A 21,797-nucleotide genomic window follows, 5' to 3' on the forward strand; every position below is an offset into this window, starting at 1 on the left:
TATATGGATGACACGGTTATGGGCATCACTATGGCTGGCACTACACGGGTGCACTATATGGATGACACTGTTATGGGCATCACTATGGCTGGCACTACATGGGTGCACTATATGGATGACATGGTTATGGGCATCACTATGGCTGGCACTACATGGGTGCACTATATGGATGACACTTATGGGCATCGCTATGGCTGGCACTACATAGGTGCACTATATGGATGACACTGTTATGGGCACTACACGGGTGCACTATATGGATGACATGGTTATGGGCATCACTATGGCTGGCACTACATGGGTGCACTATATGGATGACATAGTTATGGGCATCGCTATGGCTGGCATTACACGGGTGCACTATATGAATGACACTGTTATGGGCACTACACGGGTGCACTATATGGATGACACTGTTATGGGCATCACTATGGCTGGCACTACATGGGTGCACTATATGGATGACACGGTTATGGGCATCACTATGGCTGGCACTACATGGGTGCACTATATGGATGACACAGTTATGGGCATCACTATGGCTGGCACTACATGGGTGCACTATATGGATGACATGGTTATGGGCATCACTATGGCTGGCACTACATGGGTGCACTATATGGATGACATGGTTATGGGCACTACACGGGTTCACTATATGGATGACAGTTATGGGCATCACTATGGCTGGCACTACATGGGTGCACTATATGGATGACATAGTTATGGGCATCGCTATGGCTGGCACTACACGGGTGCACTATATGGATGACACAGTTATGGGCATCACTATGGCTGGCACTACATGGGTGCACTATATGGATGACACGGTTATGGGCATCACTATGGCTGGCACTACATGGGTGCACTATATGGATGACACAGTTATGGGCATCACTATGGCTGGCACTACATGGGTGCACTATATGGATGACACGGTTATGGGCATCACTATGGCTGGCACTACAGGAGTGTGTAATATAGCTGAAAGAGCTATGGGCATCACTGTGCCTGGCACTACATGGGTTCACTATATTAATGACTTAGTTATGGGTATGACTTATGTGGCTGGCACTACATGGGTGACACATTTATGGGTATCACTGTGTGGCTGGCACTACATGGGTGACACATTTATGGGTATGACTTATGTGGCTGGCACTACATGGGTGACACATTTATGGGTATGACTTGTGTGGCTGGCACTACATGGGTGACACATTTATGGGTATCACTGTGTGGCTGGCACTACATGGGTGACACATTTATGGGTATCACTGTGTGGCTGGCACTACATGGGTGACACATTTATGGGTATCACTGTGTGGCTGGCACTTTTATGGGGCCGTATGAGGTTCTTCTTTGTTCCGTGTATCAAGTCAAAACTGTTATTCTGAGTAGAGGCTTGAGGGGGCGACACATAACAGGTATTCTCCTTGGTACTGAGTGCCGCCCTAGACATCTTTAGGGGATGATTAATGGGGGAGTCCGACCTCTGGGTCCTGGACTGATCATGAGAATTAAGGGGATGCAGGCACTTGTAGTACTCGACCACTGCTGATGTAATTTTTTTACCTGCACAGCAGCACTCCCCCATCCATCTGGTTGTGCAGAGAACTGCAACCGGACTCGTCTATGTGCAGTACTCCTCTACACCACCAGATGGCATGGGACAAAACTGTGAGCCCAGCGCCGCATCCCCTTCATATTAGTATTAGACTAGGAGAGGCCGTTCTGTCCCTCAGCTGACTCCTCTTTTCCTGGAAATAATAAAACAGTGACCCAATCGAGAGGTGTCCCTGCCGGAGCACAGGATACAGAGGATACTTAGAACAATGTTTTCCCAAACGGGGTGTCTCCAGCCCTTGCAAAACTACAACTCCCAGCATGCCCTGCTGTAGTTTTGCAAGGGCTGGAGACACACTGTTTGGGCAACCCTACTTTGTACACACAGAGGGAGGAGTAATAGATAGAAACTCTGCCCCCCCAAGAAGCGAGGGGGAGGAGCAGGAGCTGCAAACTCTTCCCCAAAGGAGCCAGAGGGAGGATTTCCTTGAGGGGTGTTGTTTGCCAAATAGTATGCCATGTGGGTTTTGTTTTTTTTTGCTGTTCTGGCACCACAGGGGCTTCCTAAATGCCCCCCAAAAACAATTTCAGCAAAATTTGCTTTCAAAAAGCCAAATGTGACTCCTTCTCTTCTGAGCCCTGTAGTTCGCCCGCAGAGCACTTTACATCCACACATGGGGTATTTCCATACTCAGAAGAAATGGGGTTACAACTTTTGGGGGGCATTTTCTCCGATTACTTCTTGTAAAAAAATAAAATAAAAGTGAAATTTTTTGGGAAAAAAAAAACATAATTTTAGTGATTTTTTTTTTTTTCATTTACACATTTGACTTTACCGAAATCTCGTCAAACATGTGTGGTGTGTTAATGCTCACTGTACTCCTTGTTATGTTCCTTGAGGGGTGGTGTTTCCCAAATAGTATGTCATGTGTTTTTTTTTTTTGTTTGTTTTTTTCTGTTCTGGCACCATAAGGGGTAAATTGAACAGTTCTGTGCCATCTGTAGCGAAGTGCGCCATAGTTCTCATCTTTACCCCTAGAAATAATGTGATATTCCTTGCGCACAGTTGGCGAAATTGTATTTTTTTTTTAATTTTATTTATTTATTTTTATTTGTTTAAATTATTATTTTATAGTTTATTTATTTTTTTTTTTTACGCAAAATGTTCCCACTCTGCCCTGGTGCAGGAAAGGATGCATTTCCCCCTGGGGGGGGGGGGTTCACACGCAGCGGACTTGTTGCCGATACTTTCCGTACTGTCCCGTACACAGTCACAGACCTCAATGCTCCGGCACCGACCACATGTAAATATATGGAAATGATTTTCGGTTGTTTCAGCAACAAATCTTCCCCATGTGAACATCGCCCTATAAGATGTGCGCGGCGCCTCCGTGTAGTCAGGTCCATGGAGTCTCAGCTGTCCAGATCTGTCGCTGATCCGCTGTGATGTAACATGAAGCCGTTCTCGTTGGTTCCTACTCTTTATGGAGACACCAGACCAGTGTTTGCCCTACGCCCGTCATGCTGATCACCCGGAATCCCAGAATTTCAAGTTTGTCCAACGTCACCCGTGGGGGCTCATTCACCACGTATTCTGCACTAAGGAAGGAAAGAGACAGATGGCTGTACATGAGAAAGCAGAATTCCTGCGATTCCTCCCCTCCCAGCTCTGTCTGTATACTGCTGCTATCTCTATGGGATCAGGATATATAGTAGATATATACCTACCCTGCAGCTCTATCCGTATACTGCTGCTATCTCTATGGGATCAGAATATATAGTAGTTATACACCTCCCCTCCAGCTCTATCTGTATACTGCTGCTATCTGTATGGGATCAGGATATATAGTAGTTATAACCCCCCCCCCCCTCCAGCTCTATCTGTATACTGCTGCTATATCTATGGGATCAGGATATATAGTAGTTATACCTCTCCCCTCTAGCTCTATCTGTATACTGCTGCTATCTCTATGGGATCAGGATATATAGTAGTTATCCAGCTCTCTGTATACTGCTGCTATCTCTATGGGATTAGGATATATAGTAGTTATACCTCTCCCCTCCAGCTCTATCTGTATACTGCTGCTTTCTCTATGGGATCAAGAAAAAATCCTTACAAGTTATTCCCCAGCACGGTCCTTTTGACGGCTCCAAGTTGCGCCATTAACTGTGGATCGGAGCCTTCATCGCCGACAATCGTAGGCCCGATTTCCTAGAATAAACAAAAAATCCTTGTCACTTTTGGAATCGTACTACGGCCGAGACATCTCAGTCACATTCTCCTCCATAGGGCGACATGATATGGATGGGAAGAGGAGCTACAGAATTATAGGATGGAACCGAAGACAGGGAGGGGGAGCACGTTACCTACAGGGAGTCGGCCCCACATATGGAGGGGGGGAGCACGTTACCTACAGGGAGTCGGCCCTACATATGGAGGGGGGGAGCACGTTACCTACAGGGAGTCGGCCCCACATATGGAGGGGGGGAGCACGTTACCTACAGGGAGTCGGCCCTACATATGGAGGGGGGGAGCACGTTACCTACAGGGAGTCGGCCCCACATATGGAGGGGGGGAGCACGTTACCTACAGGGAGTCGGCCCTACATATGGAGGGGGGAGCACGTTACCTACAGGGAGTCGGCCCTACATATGGAGGTGGTGAGAACTACCAGCAGGGGGTCGGCCCTATATATGGAGGGGGGGGGGGGGGGGGACTACCAGCAGGGGGTCGGCCCTACATATGGATGGGGGGGGGGGGGGGACTACCAGCAGGGGGTCGGCCCTACATATGGAGGTGGTGAGAACTACCTACAGGGAGTCGGGCCTACATATGGGGGGGGGGGGGGACGACCAGCAGGGGGTCGGCCCTACATATGGAGGTGGTGAGAACTACTAGCAGGGGGTTGGCCCTACATATGGAGGGGGGGGGGGGGGGGGGGCAAACTACCAGCAGGGGCAGCCCTACATATGGAGGGGGGGGGGGGGGGGGGGCAAACTACCAGCAGGGGCAGCCCTACATATGGAGGGGGGGGGGGGGGAGAACTACCAGCAGGGGCAGCCCTACATATGGAGGAGGGGGGGGGGGGGGGGAGAACTATCAGCAGGGGGTCGGCCCTACATATGGAGGGGGGGGGGGGAGAACTATCAGCAGGGGGTCGGCCCTACATATGGAGGGGGGCAAACTACCAGCAGGGGGGGTCAGCCCTACATATGGAGGGAGGGGGGGGGGCAAACTACCAGCAGGTGGTGGGCCCTACATATGGAGGGGGGGGGGGGGGGGAAACCAGCAGGGGGTCGGCCCTACATATGGAGGGGGGGGGGGCAAACTACCAGCAGGGGGTCGGCCCTACATATGGAGGGGGGGGGGGAACTACCAGCAGGGGTCAGCCCTACATATGGATGGAGGGGGGGGGGCAAACTAACAGCATCGGTCGGCCTTCCATATGGAGGGAGGGGGCAAGCTACCAGCAGGGGGTTGGCCCAACATATGGAGGGGGGGGGCAAGCTACCAGCAGGGGGTTGGCCCAACATATGGAGGGGGGGGGCAAGCTACCAGCAGGGGGTCAGCCCTACATATGGAAGGGGGGGGGGGGCAAGCTACCAGCAGGGGGTCAGCCCTACATATGGAAGGGGGGGGGCAAACTACCTGCAGGGGTCGGCCCTACTTATGGAGGGAGGGGGGGGCAATCTTCCAGCAGGGGGTCAGCCCTACATATGGAGGGAAGGGGCAAGCTACCAGCAGGGGGTCGGCCCAACATATGGAAGGGGGGGGGGGGGGCAAGCTACCAGCAGGGGTCGGCCCTACATATTGAATTGAGAGGAGTGAGCTACCTACGGGGGGTTAATCCTACATATTGTTGGGGCAAGCTACCAGTAGTCTCCAAACTAAGGACCTCTGGATGTTGCAAAACTACAACTCCCAGCATGCATGGACAGCCTTCGGCTGTCTGGGCATGCTGGAAGTTGTAGTTTTGCAACAGCTGCATGCACCCTGGTTGGGAAACACTGCCTTAATCCACTTGGAGACGTTCTATACCAGAACAATGTAATGGGAGAATAATGACTTTATTGTTTTTCTAAGTCACAGCTGTGAGCTCGGATACATGAGATACGTGAGACAGTGGGGGACGTTCCTACACACAGATGTTTCAGGCTCGCACCCCCGACGCTGGAGAATTAATAACTGGACGGAGGTGACAACAAGGGACTCGATGTCGTAAGTCACGGACACCATGTTACCGCCGACCAGGTCATAGTACAGTCCACATGGGACGCCGGAGCTGGAAGTGAGCGAGGGTCACCATGGGGGCCCCTATACTAATCTATACGTTATCTGGATATTAACCCATTGACGGACGGCCTGTTTTCTGCTTTTCTCATTGTTTAATTCCAAGAGCCACAACTTTTTTTTTGCCATCTACAAACACATGACGCTTCGGGTAAAGACATTTTTATTTCACGTATTAGGCAGTGACGTACATGTATATAGCGTATCATCGAGTCACCTGACCAGAGACCCTACCAGGCTGCTCCTCTACCTCGTACTACAAGAACAAGGCTGCTCCCCTACCTCTTACCACAAGAACCGGGCTGCTCCTCTATATCTTACCAGAAGAACCAAGCTGCTCCCCTACCTCTTACCACAAGAACCAGGCTGCTCCTCTATATCTTACCACAAGAACCAGGCTGCTCCTCTATATCTTACCAGAACACCAAGCTGCTCCCCTACCTCTTACCACAAGAACCAGGTTGCTCCTCTATATCTTACCACAAGAACCAGGCTGCTCCTCTATATCTTACCAGAACACCAAGCTGCTCCCCTACCTCTTACCACAAGAACCAGGCTGCTCCTCTATATCTTACCGCAAGAACCAGGCTGCTCCCCTATCTCTTACCAGAAGAACAAGGCTGCTCCCCTACCTCTTACCACTAGAACCAGGCTGCTCCTCTATATCTTACCGCAAGAACCAGGCTGCTCCCCTATCTCTTACCAGAAGAACAAGGCTGCTCCCCTACCTCTTACCACTAGAACCAGGCTGCTCCTCTATATCTTACCAGAAGAACCGGGCTGCTCCCCTACCTCTTACCACCAGAACCAGGCTGCTCCTCTATATCTAACCAGAACACCAAGCTGCTCCCCTACCTCTTACCACAAGAACCAGGCTGCTCCTCTTTATCTTAGCAGAAGAACCAGGCTGCTCCCCTAACTCTTTCCAGAAGAACCAGGCTGCTCCCTTACCTTTTACCAGAACACCGGCCGCTCCCCTACCTCTTAACACAAGAACCAGGCTGTTCCTCTATATCTTACTAGAAGAACCAAGCTGCTTCCCTACGTCTTACCAGAAGAACCAGGCTGCTCCTCTATATTTTACTAGAAGAACCAGGCTGCTCCCCTACCTCTTTCCAGAAGAACCAGGCTGCCCATCTATATCTTACCAGATTAACCAGGCTTCTCCCCTACCTCTTTCCAGAAGAACCAGGTTGCTCCTCTATATCTTACCAGATTAACCAGGCTGCTCCCCTACCTCTTTCCAGATTAACCAGGCTGCTCCCCTACCTCTTTCCAGAAGAACCAGGTTGCTCCTCTATATCTTACCAGAAGAACCAGGCTGCCCCCCTACCTCTTACCACCAGAACCAGGCTGCTCCTCTATATCTTACCAGAAGAAACGGGCTGCTTCCCTACCTCTTACCACAAGAACCAGGCTGCTCCTCTTGATCTTACCAGAAGAACCAGGCTGCTCCTCTATATTTTACTAGAAGAACCAGGCTGCTCCCCTACCTCTTTCCAGAAGAACCAGGCTGCCCATCTATATCTTACCAGATTAACCAGGCTTCTCCCCTACCTCTTTCCAGAAGAACCAGGCTGCTCCCCTACCTCTTTCCAGAAGAACCAGGCTGCTCCCCTACCTCTTTCCAGAAGAACCAGGCTGCTCCTCTATATCTTACCAGAAGAACCAGGCTGCTCCCCTAACTCTTTCCAGAAGAACCAGGCTGCCCATCTATATCTTACCAGAAGAACCAGGCTGCCCATCTACATCTTACCAGAAGAACCAGGCTGCCCATCTATATCTTACCAGAAAACTAGGCTGCTCCCCTACCTTTTAGCAGAAGAACCAGACTGTGGTGCTACACATCCAATAAAAAGGTGAATACCTGGAGCACTCGCCATAGGCTTTTCTTTTTATACACAGTATACAGGGAGCACTCGCCATAGGCTTTTCCTTTTATACACAGTATACAGGGAGCACTCGCCATAGGCTTTTTCTTTTATACACAGTATACAGGGAGCACTCGCCATAGGCTTTTCCTTTTATACACAGTATACAGGGAGCACTCGCCATAGGCCTTTCCTTTTATACACTGTATACAGGGAGCACTCGCCATAGGCTTTTCCTTTTATACACAGTATACAGGGAGCACTCGCCATAGGCTTTTCCTTTTATACACAGTATACAGGGAGCACTCGCCATAGGCTTTTCCTTTTATACACAGTATACATGGAGCACTCGCCATAGGCTTTTCCTTTTATACACAGTATACAGGGAGCACTCGCCATAGGCCTTTCCTTTTATACACAGTATACAGGGAGCACTCGCCATAGGCTTTTCCTTTTATACACAGTATACAGGGAGCACTCGCCATAGGCTTTTCCTTTTATACACAGTATACATGGAGCACTCGCCATAGGCTCTTCCTTTTATACACAGTATACAGGGAGCACTCGCCATAGGCCTTTCCTTTTATACACAGTATACAGGGAGCACTCGCCATAGGCCTTTCCTTTTATACACAGTATACAGGGAGCACTCGCCATAGGCTTTTCCTTTTATACACAGTATACAGGGAGCACTCGCCATAGGCTTTTCCTTTTATACACTGTATACAGGGAGCACTCGCCATAGGCTTTTCCTTTTATACACAGTATACAGGGAGCACTCGCCATAGGCTTTTCCTTTTATACACAGTATACAGGGAGCACTCGCCATAGGCTCTTCCTTTTATACACAGTATACAGGGAGCACTCGCCATAGGCCTTTCCTTTTATACACAGTATACAGGGAGCACTCGCCATAGGCTTTTCCTTTTATACACAGTATACAGGGAGCACTCGCCATAGGCTTTTCCTTTTATACACTGTATACAGGGAGCACTCGCCATAGGCTTTTCCTTTTATACACTGTATACAGGGAGCACTCGCCATAGGCTTTTCCTTTTATACACTGTATACAGGGAGCACTCGCCATAGGCTTTTCCTTTTATACACAGTATACAGGGAGCACTCGCCATAGGCTTTTCCTTTTATACACAGTATACAGGGAGCACTCGCCATAGGCTTTTCCTTTTATACACAGTATACAGGGAGCACTCGCCATAGGCTTTTCCTTTTATACACAGTATACAGGGAGCACTCGCCATAGGCTTTTCCTTTTATACACTGTATACAGGGAGCACTCGCCATAGGCTTTTCCTTTTATACACAGTATACAGGGAGCTTCCGGTTCCTGTATTGTCACATTGAAACCTTCTCATATCTATGATCAGCACAGAAAGAAACAACTCTTCTCTGGCCTAGACTACCAGGGATAAAACATTAACCCCTTCTTTGCCGTAGAAAGGCCGACCTTAATCCCTCTTTTGTCCTAGACCACAAGGGAAGCCGACATTAACCCCTCTTCTGCCCTAGACCATTTTTAAAACATTAACTCCTTCTCTGCTGCAGAACACTAAGAATGCCGACATTACTCCCTTTTTTACCCTTGACCACCAGGGATAAAACATGAACCCCTTTTTTTTGGTGTAGAACACCTGAAATGCCGACATTAACCCCTCTTCTGCCCTAGACCACCAGGGATAAAACCATAATCCCTCCTCTGCCCTAGACCACCAGTTTTAAAATGTTAACTCCTTCCCTGCCATAAAACACTACGAATGCCACCATTACTCCCTCTTTTACCCCTAGACCACCAGGGATAAAACATTAACTCCTTCTCTGCCCTAGACCATCAGAGATGTCGACATTAACCCCTCTCCTTCCCTAGACCTCCAGGGATGCAACATTTACCCCTTCTCTGCCTTAGACCACAAGGAAAACCAACATTAACCCCTCTTCTGCCCTAGACCACCAGGGATAAAACCTTAACCCCTCCTCTGCCCCAGACCACCAATTTTAAGATGTTAACTCGGCAATAGAATACTAAGAATGCCGACATTACTCCCTCTTTTACCTTAGATCACCAGGGAGAAAACCTTAACCTCTCCTCTGCCCTAAACCACCAGAGATGTTGACATTAACCCCTCTTCTGCCCTAGACCTCCAGAGATGCCGACATTTACCCCGTCTCTGCCTTAGACCACCAGGGATGCGGACATTGGTCGGGAGAGAGATCACACCTCGTGCATCGGTACAGTTGCCCATAGCAACCAATCAGATTTCATATATATATATTTTTTTTAAACGTGAAGCCTATAATCTGGTTGCTATGGGCAACTGCTCTGCCGATCCTCTGCACAATGATTGACAAATCTCCCCCCATTGACCACTTGTCAATGTCTCTGGTTGTCTAGGACAGCGTTTCCCAACCAGGGTGCCTCCAGCTGTTGCAAAACTACAACTCCCAGCATGCCCGGACAGCCAAAGGCTGTCCGGGCATGCTGGGAGTTGTAGTTTTGCAACAGCTGGAGGCACCCTGGTTGGGAAACGCTGTCATACAGGAAGACAGACCCTTATTCTAACCTCATACACCCCCCCCCCCGGACGGACATCACTGCGGCACACCACCCCCGAGGGGACTGCAGCCGAAATGTAATAAGACGAGATGGTTATAAGATACGGAGCGTCTGGTCCATCCGGGATATGGGGAAGAGGAGTAAATGTCGTTATCAAGGACCCGAGGCCTCTCCTGACCTGGTGTTCTGGAGAATATTCCGTAATAGCTCTGCTTTGTGTTCCTCTGTTATTCCTCTTGGAAATTAATGACTAAATCATATATATATCAGTATATACAGGTATAGATGCCGTATACTGTGTGTAGTGATATATCAGTATATACAGGTATAGATGCCGTATACTGTGTGTAGTGATATATCAGTATATACAGGTATAGATGCCGTATACTATGTGTAGTGATATCAGTATATACAGGTATAGATGCCGTATACTGTGTGTAGTGATATATCAGTATATACAGGTATAGATGCCGCATACTGTGTGTAGTGATATATCAGTATATACAGGTATAGATGCCGTATACTGTGTGTAGTGATATATCAGTATATACAGGTATAGATGCCGTATACTGTGTGTAGTGATATATCAGTATATACAGGTATAGATGCCGTATACTGTGTGTAGTGATATATCAGTATATACAGGTATAGATGCCATATACTGTGTGTAGTGATATCAGTATATACAGGTATAGATGTCGTATACTGTGTGTAGTGATATCAGTATATACAGGTATAGATGCCGTATACTGTGTGTAGTGATATATCAGTATATACAGGTATAGATGCCGTATACTGTGTGTAGTGATATTAGTATATACAGGTATAGATGCCGTATACTGTGTGTAGTGATATTAGTATATACAGGTATAGATGCTGTATACTGTGTGTAGTGATATATCAGTATATACAGGTATAGATGCCGTATACTATGTGTAGTGATATCAGTATATACAGGTATAGATGCTGTATACTGTGTGTAGTGATATATCAGTATATACAGGTATAGATGCCGTATACTGTGTGTAGTGATATATCAGTATATACAGGTATAGATGCCGTATACTGTGTGTAATGATATCAGTATATACAGGTATAGATGCCGTATACTGTGTGTAGTGATATATCAGTATATACAGGTATAGATGCCGTATACTGTGTGTAATGATATCAGTATATACAGGTATAGATGCCGTATACTGTGTGTAGTGATATATCAGTATATACAGGTATAGATGCCGTATACTATGTGTAGTGATATTAGTATATACAGGTATAGATGCCGTATACTGTGTGTAGTGATATATCAGTATATACAGGTATAGATGCCGTATACTATGTGTAGTGATATATCAGTATATACAGGTATAGATGCCGTATACTGTGTGTAATGATATCAGTATATACAGGTATAGATGCCGTATACTATGTGTAATGATATCAGAATATACAGGTATAGATGCCGTATACTATGTGTAATGATATATCAGTATATACAGGTATAGATGCCGTATACTGTGTGTAGTGATATCAGTATATACAGGTATAGATGCTGTATACTGTGTGTAGTGATATCAGTATATACAGGTATAGATGCCGTATACTGTGTGTAGTGATATCAGTATATACAGGTATAGATGCCGTATACTGTGTGTAATGATATTAGTATTTACAGGTATAGATGCTGTATACTGTGTGTAGTGATATATCAGTATATACAGGTATAGATGCCGTATACTGTGTGTAGTGATATATCAGTATATACAGGTATAGATGCCGTATACTATGTGTAGTGATATATCAGTATATACAGGTATAGATGCCGTATACTGTGTGTAGTGATATATCAGTATATACAGGTATAGATGCTGTATACTATGTGTAGTGATATATCAGTATATACAGGTATAGATGCCGTATACTGTGTGTAGTGATATCAGTATATACAGGTATAGATGCCGTATACTGTGTGTAGTGATATTAGTATATACAGGTATAGATGCCGTATACTATGTGTAGTGATATATCAGTATATACAGGTATAGATGCCGTATACTGTGTGTAGTGATATATCAGTATATACAGGTATAGATGCCGTATACTGTGTGTAATGATATATCAGTATATACAGGTATAGATGCCGTATACTGTGTGTAGTGATATCAGTATATACAGGTATAGATGCTGTATACTATGTGTAGTGATATATCAGTATATACAGGTATAGATGCCGTATACTGTGTGTAGTGATATATCAGTATATACAGGTATAGATGGTGTATACTGTGTGTAGTGATATACATCCGGCATGTACACAATACACAGGTCAGGATAATAACGCGGCATGTACACTATACACAGGTCAGGATAATAACGCAGCATGTACACTATACACAGGTCAGGATAATAACGCGGCATGTACACAATACACAGGTCAGGATAATAACGCGGCATGTACACTATACACAGGTCAGGATAATAACGCTGCATGTACACAATACACAGGTCAGGATAATAACGCAGCATGTACACTATACACAGGTCAGGATAATAACGCGGCATGTACACTATACACAGGTCAGGATAATAACGCAGCATGTACACAATACACAGGTCAGGATAATAACGCTGCATGTACACTATACACAGGTCAGGATAATAACGCAGCATGTACACTATACACAGGTCAGGATAATAACGCAGCATGTACACTATACACAGGTCAGGATAATAACGCGGCATGTACACAAGTCAGGATAATAACGCGGCATGTACACAATACACAGGTCAGGATAATAACGCGGCATGTACACAATACACAGGTCAGGATAATAACGCAGCATGTACACAATACACAGCTCAGGATAATAACGCAGCATGTACACTATACACAGGTCAGGATAATAACGCAGCATGTACACAATACACAGGTCAGGATAATAACGCAGCATGTACACAATACACAGGTCAGGATAATAACGCAGCATGTACACTATACACAGGTCAGGATAATAACGCAGCATGTACACTATACACAGGTCAGGATAATAACGCGGCATGTACACTATACACAGGTCAGGATAATAACGCAGCATGTACACTATACACAGGTCAGGATAATAACGCGGCATGTACACAATACACAGGTCAGGATAATAACGCAGCATGTACACAATACACAGGTCAGGATAATAACGCAGCATGTACACAATACACAGGTCAGGATAATAACGCAGCATGTACACTATACACAGGTCAGGATAATAACGCGGCATGTACACTATACACAGGTCAGGATAATAACGCGGCATGTACACTATACACAGGTCAGGATAATAACGCGGCATGTACACTATACACAGGTCAGGATAATAACGCGGCATGTACACTATACACAGGTCAGGATAATAACGCAGCATGTACACTATACACAGGTCAGGATAATAACGCAGCATGTACACTATACACAGGTCAGGATAATAACGCAGCATGTACACTATACACAGGTCAGGATAATAACGCAGCATGTACACTATACACAGGTCAGGATAATAACGCAGCATGTACACAATACACAGGTCAGGATAATAACGCAGCATGTACACTATACACAGGTCAGGATAATAACGCGGCATGTACACAATACACAGGTCAGGATAATAACGCGGCATGTACACTATACACAGGTCAGGATAATAACGCGGCATGTACACTATACACAGGTCAGGATAATAACGCAGCATGTACACTATACACAGGTCAGGATAATAACGCAGCATGTACACTATACACAGGTCAGGATAATAACGCAGCATGTACACAATACACAGGTCAGGATAATAACGCGGCATGTACACTATACACAGGTCAGGATAATAACGCTGCATGTACACAATACACAGGTCAGGATAATAACGCAGCATGTACACTATACACAGGTCAGGATAATAACGCGGCATGTACACTATACACAGGTCAGGATAATAACGCAGCATGTACACAATACACAGGTCAGGATAATAACGCTGCATGTACACTATACACAGGTCAGGATAATAACGCAGCATGTACACTATACACAGGTCAGGATAATAACGCGGCATGTACACTATACACAGGTCAGGATAATAACGCGGCATGTACACTATACACAGGTCAGGATAATAACGCGGCATGTACACTATACACAGGTCAGGATAATAACGCGGCATGTACACAAGTCAGGATAATAACGCGGCATGTACACAATACACAGGTCAGGATAATAACGCAGCATGTACACTATACACAGGTCAGGATAATAACGCAGCATGTACACTATACACAGGTCAGGATAATAACGCAGCATGTACACAATACACAGGTCAGGATAATAACGCAGCATGTACACTATACACAGGTCAGGATAATAACGCAGCATGTACACTATACACAGGTCAGGATAATAACGCAGCATGTACACAATACACAGGTCAGGATAATAACGCAGCATGTACACTATACACAGGTCAGGATAATAACGCAGCATGTACACTATACACAGCTCAGGATAATAACGCGGCATGTACACTATACACAGGTCAGGATAATAACGCAGCATGTACACAATACACAGGTCAGGATAATAACGCAGCATGTACACTATACACAGCTCAGGATAATAACGCGGCATGTACACTATACACAGGTCAGGATAATAACGCAGCATGTACACTATACACAGGTCAGGATAATAACGCAGCATGTACACTATACACAGGTCAGGATAATAACGCAGCATGTACACTATACACAGGTCAGGATAATAACGCAGCATGTACACTATACACAGGTCAGGATAATAACGCAGCATGTACACTATACACAGGTCAGGCTAATAACGCAGCATGTACACTATACACAGGTCAGGATAATAACGCAGCATGTACACAATTGTCCTCTTACCATGCGGATCTGGGTGCTGATCAGTATATAGGGCATATCGGTGCTGATGCCGCTGATCTCCGCTGTCACTGCAGGCACCTGTACACACCGCTGACCTTCGGCATCTAGCCCCGCCCCTCCGCTCCACCAATAGAAGAGCTCCGGCCACAGTGACGTAGGGGGGGCGTCTCCGGAAGTTCCCGGGTGGGCGGGGCATGAGAGCGTGTATCGGAGTCCTCCCGGTGTGAGGTGGAAGTTCTCGGATCTGCAGTAAAATGTCACCGGGCGCGGACGGGAGAGGATAATCCGCTATAGATATTGTACATGACAGTGGTGTGAACAGGACTGCGATATATACGGCGGTAATTCTCTACAACTGATAGAAATACTGGACCGAAACCACTAAATACTGCAAAAACTACAAAACTACCGCTAAACCTACAAGACTACTGCAAAAACTACAAAATCTACTGCAAAAACTACAAACCTACTGCAAAAACTACAAACCTACTGCAAAAACTACAAAACCTACTGCAAAAACTACAAACCTACTGCAAAAACTACAAAACCTACTGCAAAAACTACAAACCTACTGCAAAAACTACAAAACCTACTGCAAAACCTACAAAACTACCGCTAAACCTACAAAACTACCGCTAAACCTACAAGACTACTGCAAAAACTACAAACCTACTGCAAAAACTACAAACCTACTGCAAAAACTACAAAACCTACTGCAAAAACTACAAAACTACCGCTAAACCTACAAAACTACCGCTAAACCTACAAGACTACTGCAAAAACTACAAACCTACTGCAAAAACTACAAACCTACTGCAAAAACTACAAAACCTACTGCAAAAACTACAAAACTACCGCTAAACCTACAAGACTACTGCAAAAACTACAAACCTACTGCAAAAACTACAAAATCTGCAAAAACTACAAACCTACCGCTAAACCTACAAAACCTACTGCTAAACCTACAAAACCTACTGCAAAACCTACAAACCTACTGCAAAAACTACAAAACTACCGCTAAACCTACAAGACTACTGCAAAAACTACAAAACCTACTGCAAAACCTACAAAACTACTGCAAAATCTACCGCTAAACCTACAAAACCTACTGCAAAAACTACAAAACCTACTGCAAAAACTACAAAACCTACTGCAAAAACTACAAAATCTGCAAAAACTACAAACCTACTGCAAAAACTACAAAACTACCGCTAAACCTACAAGACTACTGCAAAAACTACAAAACCTACTGCAAAAACTACAAAACTACCGCTAAACCTACAAAACTACTGCAAAATCTACCGCTAAACCTACAAAACCTACTGCAAAAACTACAAAACCTACTGCAAAAACTACAAAATCTGCAAAAACTACAAACCTACTGCAAAACCTACAAAACTACTGCAAAATCTACCACTAAACCTACAAAAACCTACTGCAAAACCTACAAACCTACTGCAAAAACTACAAAACTACCGCTAAACCTACAAAACTACCGCTAAACCTACAAAACCTACTGCTAAACCTACAAAACTACCGCTAAACCTACAAAACTACCGCTAAACCTACAAGACTACTGCAAAAACTACAAACCTACTGCAAAAACTACAAAACTACCGCTAAACCTACAAGACTATTGCAAAAACTACAAAACCTACTGCAAAAACTACAAACCTACTGCAAAAACTACAAAACTACCGCTAAACCTACAAAACCTACTGCAAAAACTACAAAACCTACTGCAAAAACTACAAACCTACTGCAAAAACTACAAAACTACCGCTAAACCTACAAAACCTACTGCAAAACTACAAAACCTACTGCAAAAACTACAAACCTACTGCAAAAATGACAAAACTACCGCTAAACCTACAAAACTACCGCTAAACCTACAAAACTACTGCTAAACCTACAAAACTACTGCTAAACCTACAAAACCTACAAAACTACTGCTAAACCTACAAAACTACCGCTAAACCTACAAAACTACTGCTAAACCTACAAAACTACTGCTAAACCTACAAAACTACCGCTAAACCTACAAAACTACTGCTAAACCTACAAAACTACCGCTAAACCTACAAAACCTACAAAACTACTGCTAAACCTACAAAACTACCGCTAAACCTACAAAACTACCGCTAAACCTACAAAACTACCACTAAACCTACAAAACTACCGCTAAACCTACAAAACTACCGCTAAACCTACAAAACTACCGCTAAACCTACAAAACTACTGCTAAAACTACAAAACTACCACTAAAACTACAAAACTACCGCTAAACCTACTCCACCTACCGCTAAACCTACAAAAATACAAAACCTACAAAACTACTGCTAAACCTACAAAACTACTGCTAAAACTACAAAACTACTGCTAAAACTACAAAACTACTGCTAAAACTACAAAACCTACTGCTAAACCTACAAAACTACTGCTAAACCTACAAAACTACCGCTAAACCTACAAAACTACTGCTAAACCTACAAAACTACCGCTAAACCTACAAAACTACTGCTAAACCTACAAAACTACTGCTAAACCTACAAAACTACTGCTAAACCTACAAAACTACTGCTAAACCTACAAAACTACTGCTAAACCTACAAAACTACCGCTAAACCTACAAAACTACCGCTAAACCTACAAAACTACTGCTAAACCTACAAAACTACCGCTAAACCTACAAAACTACCGCTAAAACTACAAAACCTACTGCTAAACCTACAAAACTACTGCTAAACCTACAAAACTACTGCTAAACCTACAAAACTACTGCTAAACCTACAAAACTACCGCTAAACCTACAAAACTACCGCTAAAACTACAAAACCTACTGCTAAACCTACAAAACTACTGCTAAACCTACAAAACTACCGCTAAACCTACAAAACTACTGCTAAACTTACAAAACTACCGCTAAACCTACAAGACTACTGCAAAAACTACAAAACTACTGCTAAACCTACAAAACTACCGCTAAACCTACAAAACTACCGCTAAAACTACAAAACCTACTGCTAAACCTACAAAACTACTGCTAAACCTACAAAACTACTGCTAAACCTACAAAACTACTGCTAAACCTACAAAACCTACCACTAAAACTACCGCTAAACCTACCCCACCTACCGCTAAACCTACAAAACTACCGCTAAAAGTACAAAACTACCGCTAAACCTACAAAACTACTGCTAAACCTACAAAACCTACCACTAAAACTACCGCTAAGCCTACCCCACCTACCGCTAAACCTACAAAACTACTGCTAAACCTACAAAACTACTGCTAAACCTACAAAACTACTGCTAAACCTACAAAACTCCCGATAAACCTACAAAACTACCACTAAAACTACCGCTAAATCTGCAAAACTACTGCTAAACCTACAAAACTCCCGATAAACCTACAAAACTACCACTAAAACTACCGCTAAACCTGCAAAACTACCGCTTAACCTCCTGCACCTACTGCTAAACCTTCTCCACCTACCGCTGAACCTACACCTACTGCTAAACCTACTGCACCTACCGCTAAACCTACTGCACCTACCGCTAAACCTCCTACACTTACTGCTAAACCTCCTGCACCTACCGCTAAACCTCCTGCACCTACCGCTAAACCTCCTACACCTACTGCTTAACCTACTCCACCTACTGCTAAACCTACTCCACCTACCGCTAAACCTACTGCACCTACCTCTAAACCTCCTGCACCTACTGCTAAACCAACTGCACCTACCGCTAAACCTACTCCACCTACCGCTAAACCTCCTCCAGCTACTGCTAAACCTACTCCACCTACCTCTAAACCTACTGCACCTACCTCTAAACCTACTGCACCTACCGCTAAACCTACTCCACCTACTGCTAAACCTACTGCACCTACCGCTAAACCTACTCCACCTACCGCTAAACTTACTCCACCTACCGCTAAACCTACTCCACCTACCGCTAAACCTACTGCACCTACCGCTCAACCTACTCCACCTACCGCTAAACCTACTCCACCTACCGCTAAACCTCCTGCACCTACCGCTAAACCTCCTGCACCTACCGCTAAACCTACTCCACCTACTCCACCTACCGCTAAACCTACTGCACCTACCGCTAAACCTACTCCACCTACCGCTAAACCTACTCCACCTACCGCTAAACCTACTGCACCTACCGCTAAACCTACTGCACCTACCGCTAAACCTACTGCACCTACCGCTAAACCTCCTACACCTACCGCTAAACCTCCTACACCTACCGCTAAACCTACTCCACCTACCGCTAAACCTCCTCCACCTACCGCTAAACCTACTGCACCTACCGCTAAACCTCCTACACCTACCGCTAAACCTACTACACCTACCGCTAAACCTACTACACCTACCGCTAAACCTCCTAAACCTCCTCCACCTACCGCTAAACCTCCTCCACCTACCGCTAAACCTCCTACACCTACCGCTAAACCTCCTACACCTACCGCTAAACCTACTACACCTACCGCTAAACCTACTACACCTACCGCTAAACCTCCTAAACCTCCTCCACCTACCGCTAAACCTCCTCCACCTACCGCTAAACCTCCTCCACCTACCGCTAAACCTCCTCCACCTACCGCTAAACCTTCACCTACCGCTAAACCTCCTCCACCTACCGCTAAACCTCCTCCACCTACCGCTAAACCTCCTCCACCTACCGCTAAACCTTCACCTACCGCTAAACCTCCTACACCTACCACTAAACCTCCTCCACCTACCGCTAAACCTCCTCCACCTACCGCTAAACCTCCTCCACCTACCACTAAACCTCCTCCACCTACCGCTAAACCTCCTCCACCTACCGCTAAACCTACTCCACCTACCGCTAAACCTACTCCACCTACCGCTAAACCTACTCCACCTACCGCTAAACCTTCCTCCACCTACCGCTAAACCTCCTCCACCTACCGCTAAACCTCCTCCACCTACTGCTAAAATTAGTTGTCAAGTTGTAATACCGCACACAGCTTGAGGACAGGGGTGGCGCTGTTTCAAATAGAAATTAGCTCTTTTTTTTATTCCTACATAGCCTTTTTTTTAACCCCTTTCATGACATCCGGTGTAACTATGCCCTAGTCCCGCTCCCGTTGTATGAAGGGCGCTCAGGAGCTGAATGTGCTTCATACCGGGTGGGTACCGGTGGCCAGGACCCACAGCCAATACTGGACTGCACCAATCGGGCGGATGATTCGGCATTAACCCTTTAGTTAGCGGTGTCAACAATGGGAAATAAATAACGTTGCTGGCTAGCTCAGTGGAGCTGAATTGGGACCAACGTGAAAAGATCTCGGGGTCCTGATTGAAGAGGGCGGGTGGAGGTCTCTTACCTTCCTCCTGCTCATCCAATCAGAGAGTCCTGCTGGCCCCGCCCACTCTCTGTTCTGACAGCAGGACTCTCACAGTCTCTCTAACGAGTCCTGTCAGGATTTCTACATCGAGGGGAGGAGATTCATCAAAACCCGTCCAGAGGAAAAGTTGCCCATAACAACCAATCAGATCGCTGCTTTCATTTTCCAGAGGCCTTTTCAAAAATGAAAGAAGCGATCGGATTGGTTGCTATGGGCAACTGGTCAACTTTTTCTCTATTCAAGTTTTGATAAATATTCCTGCGGCAGTGGTCATGACATCACGGCCACGACCCCTCATGACTTCACGCCCCCTCCAGTCATGTCTATGGGAGGGGGCGTGTCTACACGCCCCCTCCCATAGACAAGAATGGAGGGGGCGTGGTGTGACATCACAATCCCAGCATCCATTGCTTGGAGCACCGAAGTATCCCTTAAACGATCGGACATGTTTTTAATCCATCGATGGGTTAATAATGTTCTGCGGACATTTTCCCAGCGCCGGAGCTCCTCCTATAAAGCATCTGCCGCTCAGCAGGACGTCGGCGCGGCTGGTTCTCACCAGTCTGACCACCCACCGCCGCCGGCTGCGCTAGACTCTTAGTGTTCCGTAAAAATAATTCCTGACTAATATATAAACCAGCTAAATGGCGTCACGCTGAGTCGGGATCGGACGTGTAGCTCCATATGCCAAATGGGCTGAATGAGGACACAAGTGTAAAGGGAAACTCCACCCAGAAATAAAGATTCCCATATGTTCATTGTTATTATGTGCAGACACAGGATTTATAAATGGCGTAACCCCGGACGTCTGCGGTAGACTTCAGTTTATTATCTTCATTTATTAGGGCTAATCCAATATGGCTTCCACCTCATCACCGATTCCCATTAAGGGGGGACTCTGCCCCTAGACATCTTATCCTCCACCATCGTTTAGAGCGTTGGGTTCAGCGCTGGAAGCTCGTGATGTCACGGCCACGCCCCCTGAATGCAAGTCTATGGGAGGGGGCGTGACGGCCGTCACGCCCCCTCCTATAGACTTGCATTGAGGGGGAGTGGCCGTGACGTCATGAGCCTCCTCCCCACATTGCCAGTCATCCGGCACGGAGCGAAGTTGGGTGCCGCAGCTGAGATCGCGGGTGTCCCAAGCGGCGAGACCCCCGCAATCAGACATGTT

At 45.9% G+C, this 21,797-nt stretch overlaps 1 protein-coding gene across 2 annotated transcripts; it reads right to left on the reverse strand.

The window, feature by feature from the left end:
- Window positions 1–667: 667 nt before the first annotated feature.
- On the reverse strand, window positions 668–20,718 carry GCHFR (GTP cyclohydrolase I feedback regulator). 2 transcript variants are annotated; one of them, XM_056547094.1, is made up of 3 exons: window positions 20,603–20,718; window positions 3,684–3,778; window positions 668–3,165 (listed from the first exon to the last, which is right to left on the reverse strand). In XM_056547094.1, the coding sequence occupies exons 1-3, from the start codon at window positions 20,615–20,617 to the stop codon at window positions 3,042–3,044; spliced, it is 234 nt and encodes a 77-aa protein (XP_056403069.1). In that variant the 5' UTR covers window positions 20,618–20,718; the 3' UTR covers window positions 668–3,041. The 2 variants fall into 2 exon arrangements, with proteins under 2 accessions (XP_056403069.1, XP_056403068.1); XM_056547093.1 differs by lacking the exon at window positions 20,603–20,718 and adding an exon at window positions 15,242–15,487 and having other exon boundaries at window positions 672–3,165.
- Between the last annotated feature and the right edge of the window lie 1,079 nt (window positions 20,719–21,797).

Source organism: Hyla sarda, chromosome 11, assembly GCF_029499605.1.
Source record: "Hyla sarda isolate aHylSar1 chromosome 11, aHylSar1.hap1, whole genome shotgun sequence".
In the NCBI taxonomy this organism is placed as follows: Eukaryota; Metazoa; Chordata; class Amphibia; order Anura; family Hylidae; genus Hyla; species Hyla sarda.

Excerpts from the sequence above, each read along its gene's own strand:
- GCHFR (XM_056547093.1), bottom strand. The coding sequence starts at position 15,277 with ATGCCCTATATACTGATCAGCACCCAGATCCGCATG. Across the intron at positions 3,779-15,241 it reads TCAGCACCCAGATCCGCATG|GAAATCGGGCCTACGATTGT; the intron begins GTAAGAGGACAA and ends TGTTTATTCTAG. Across the intron at positions 3,166-3,683 it reads ACCGTGCTGGGGAATAACTT|TGCAGAATACGTGGTGAATG; the intron begins GTAAGGATTTTT and ends TTCCTTCCTTAG.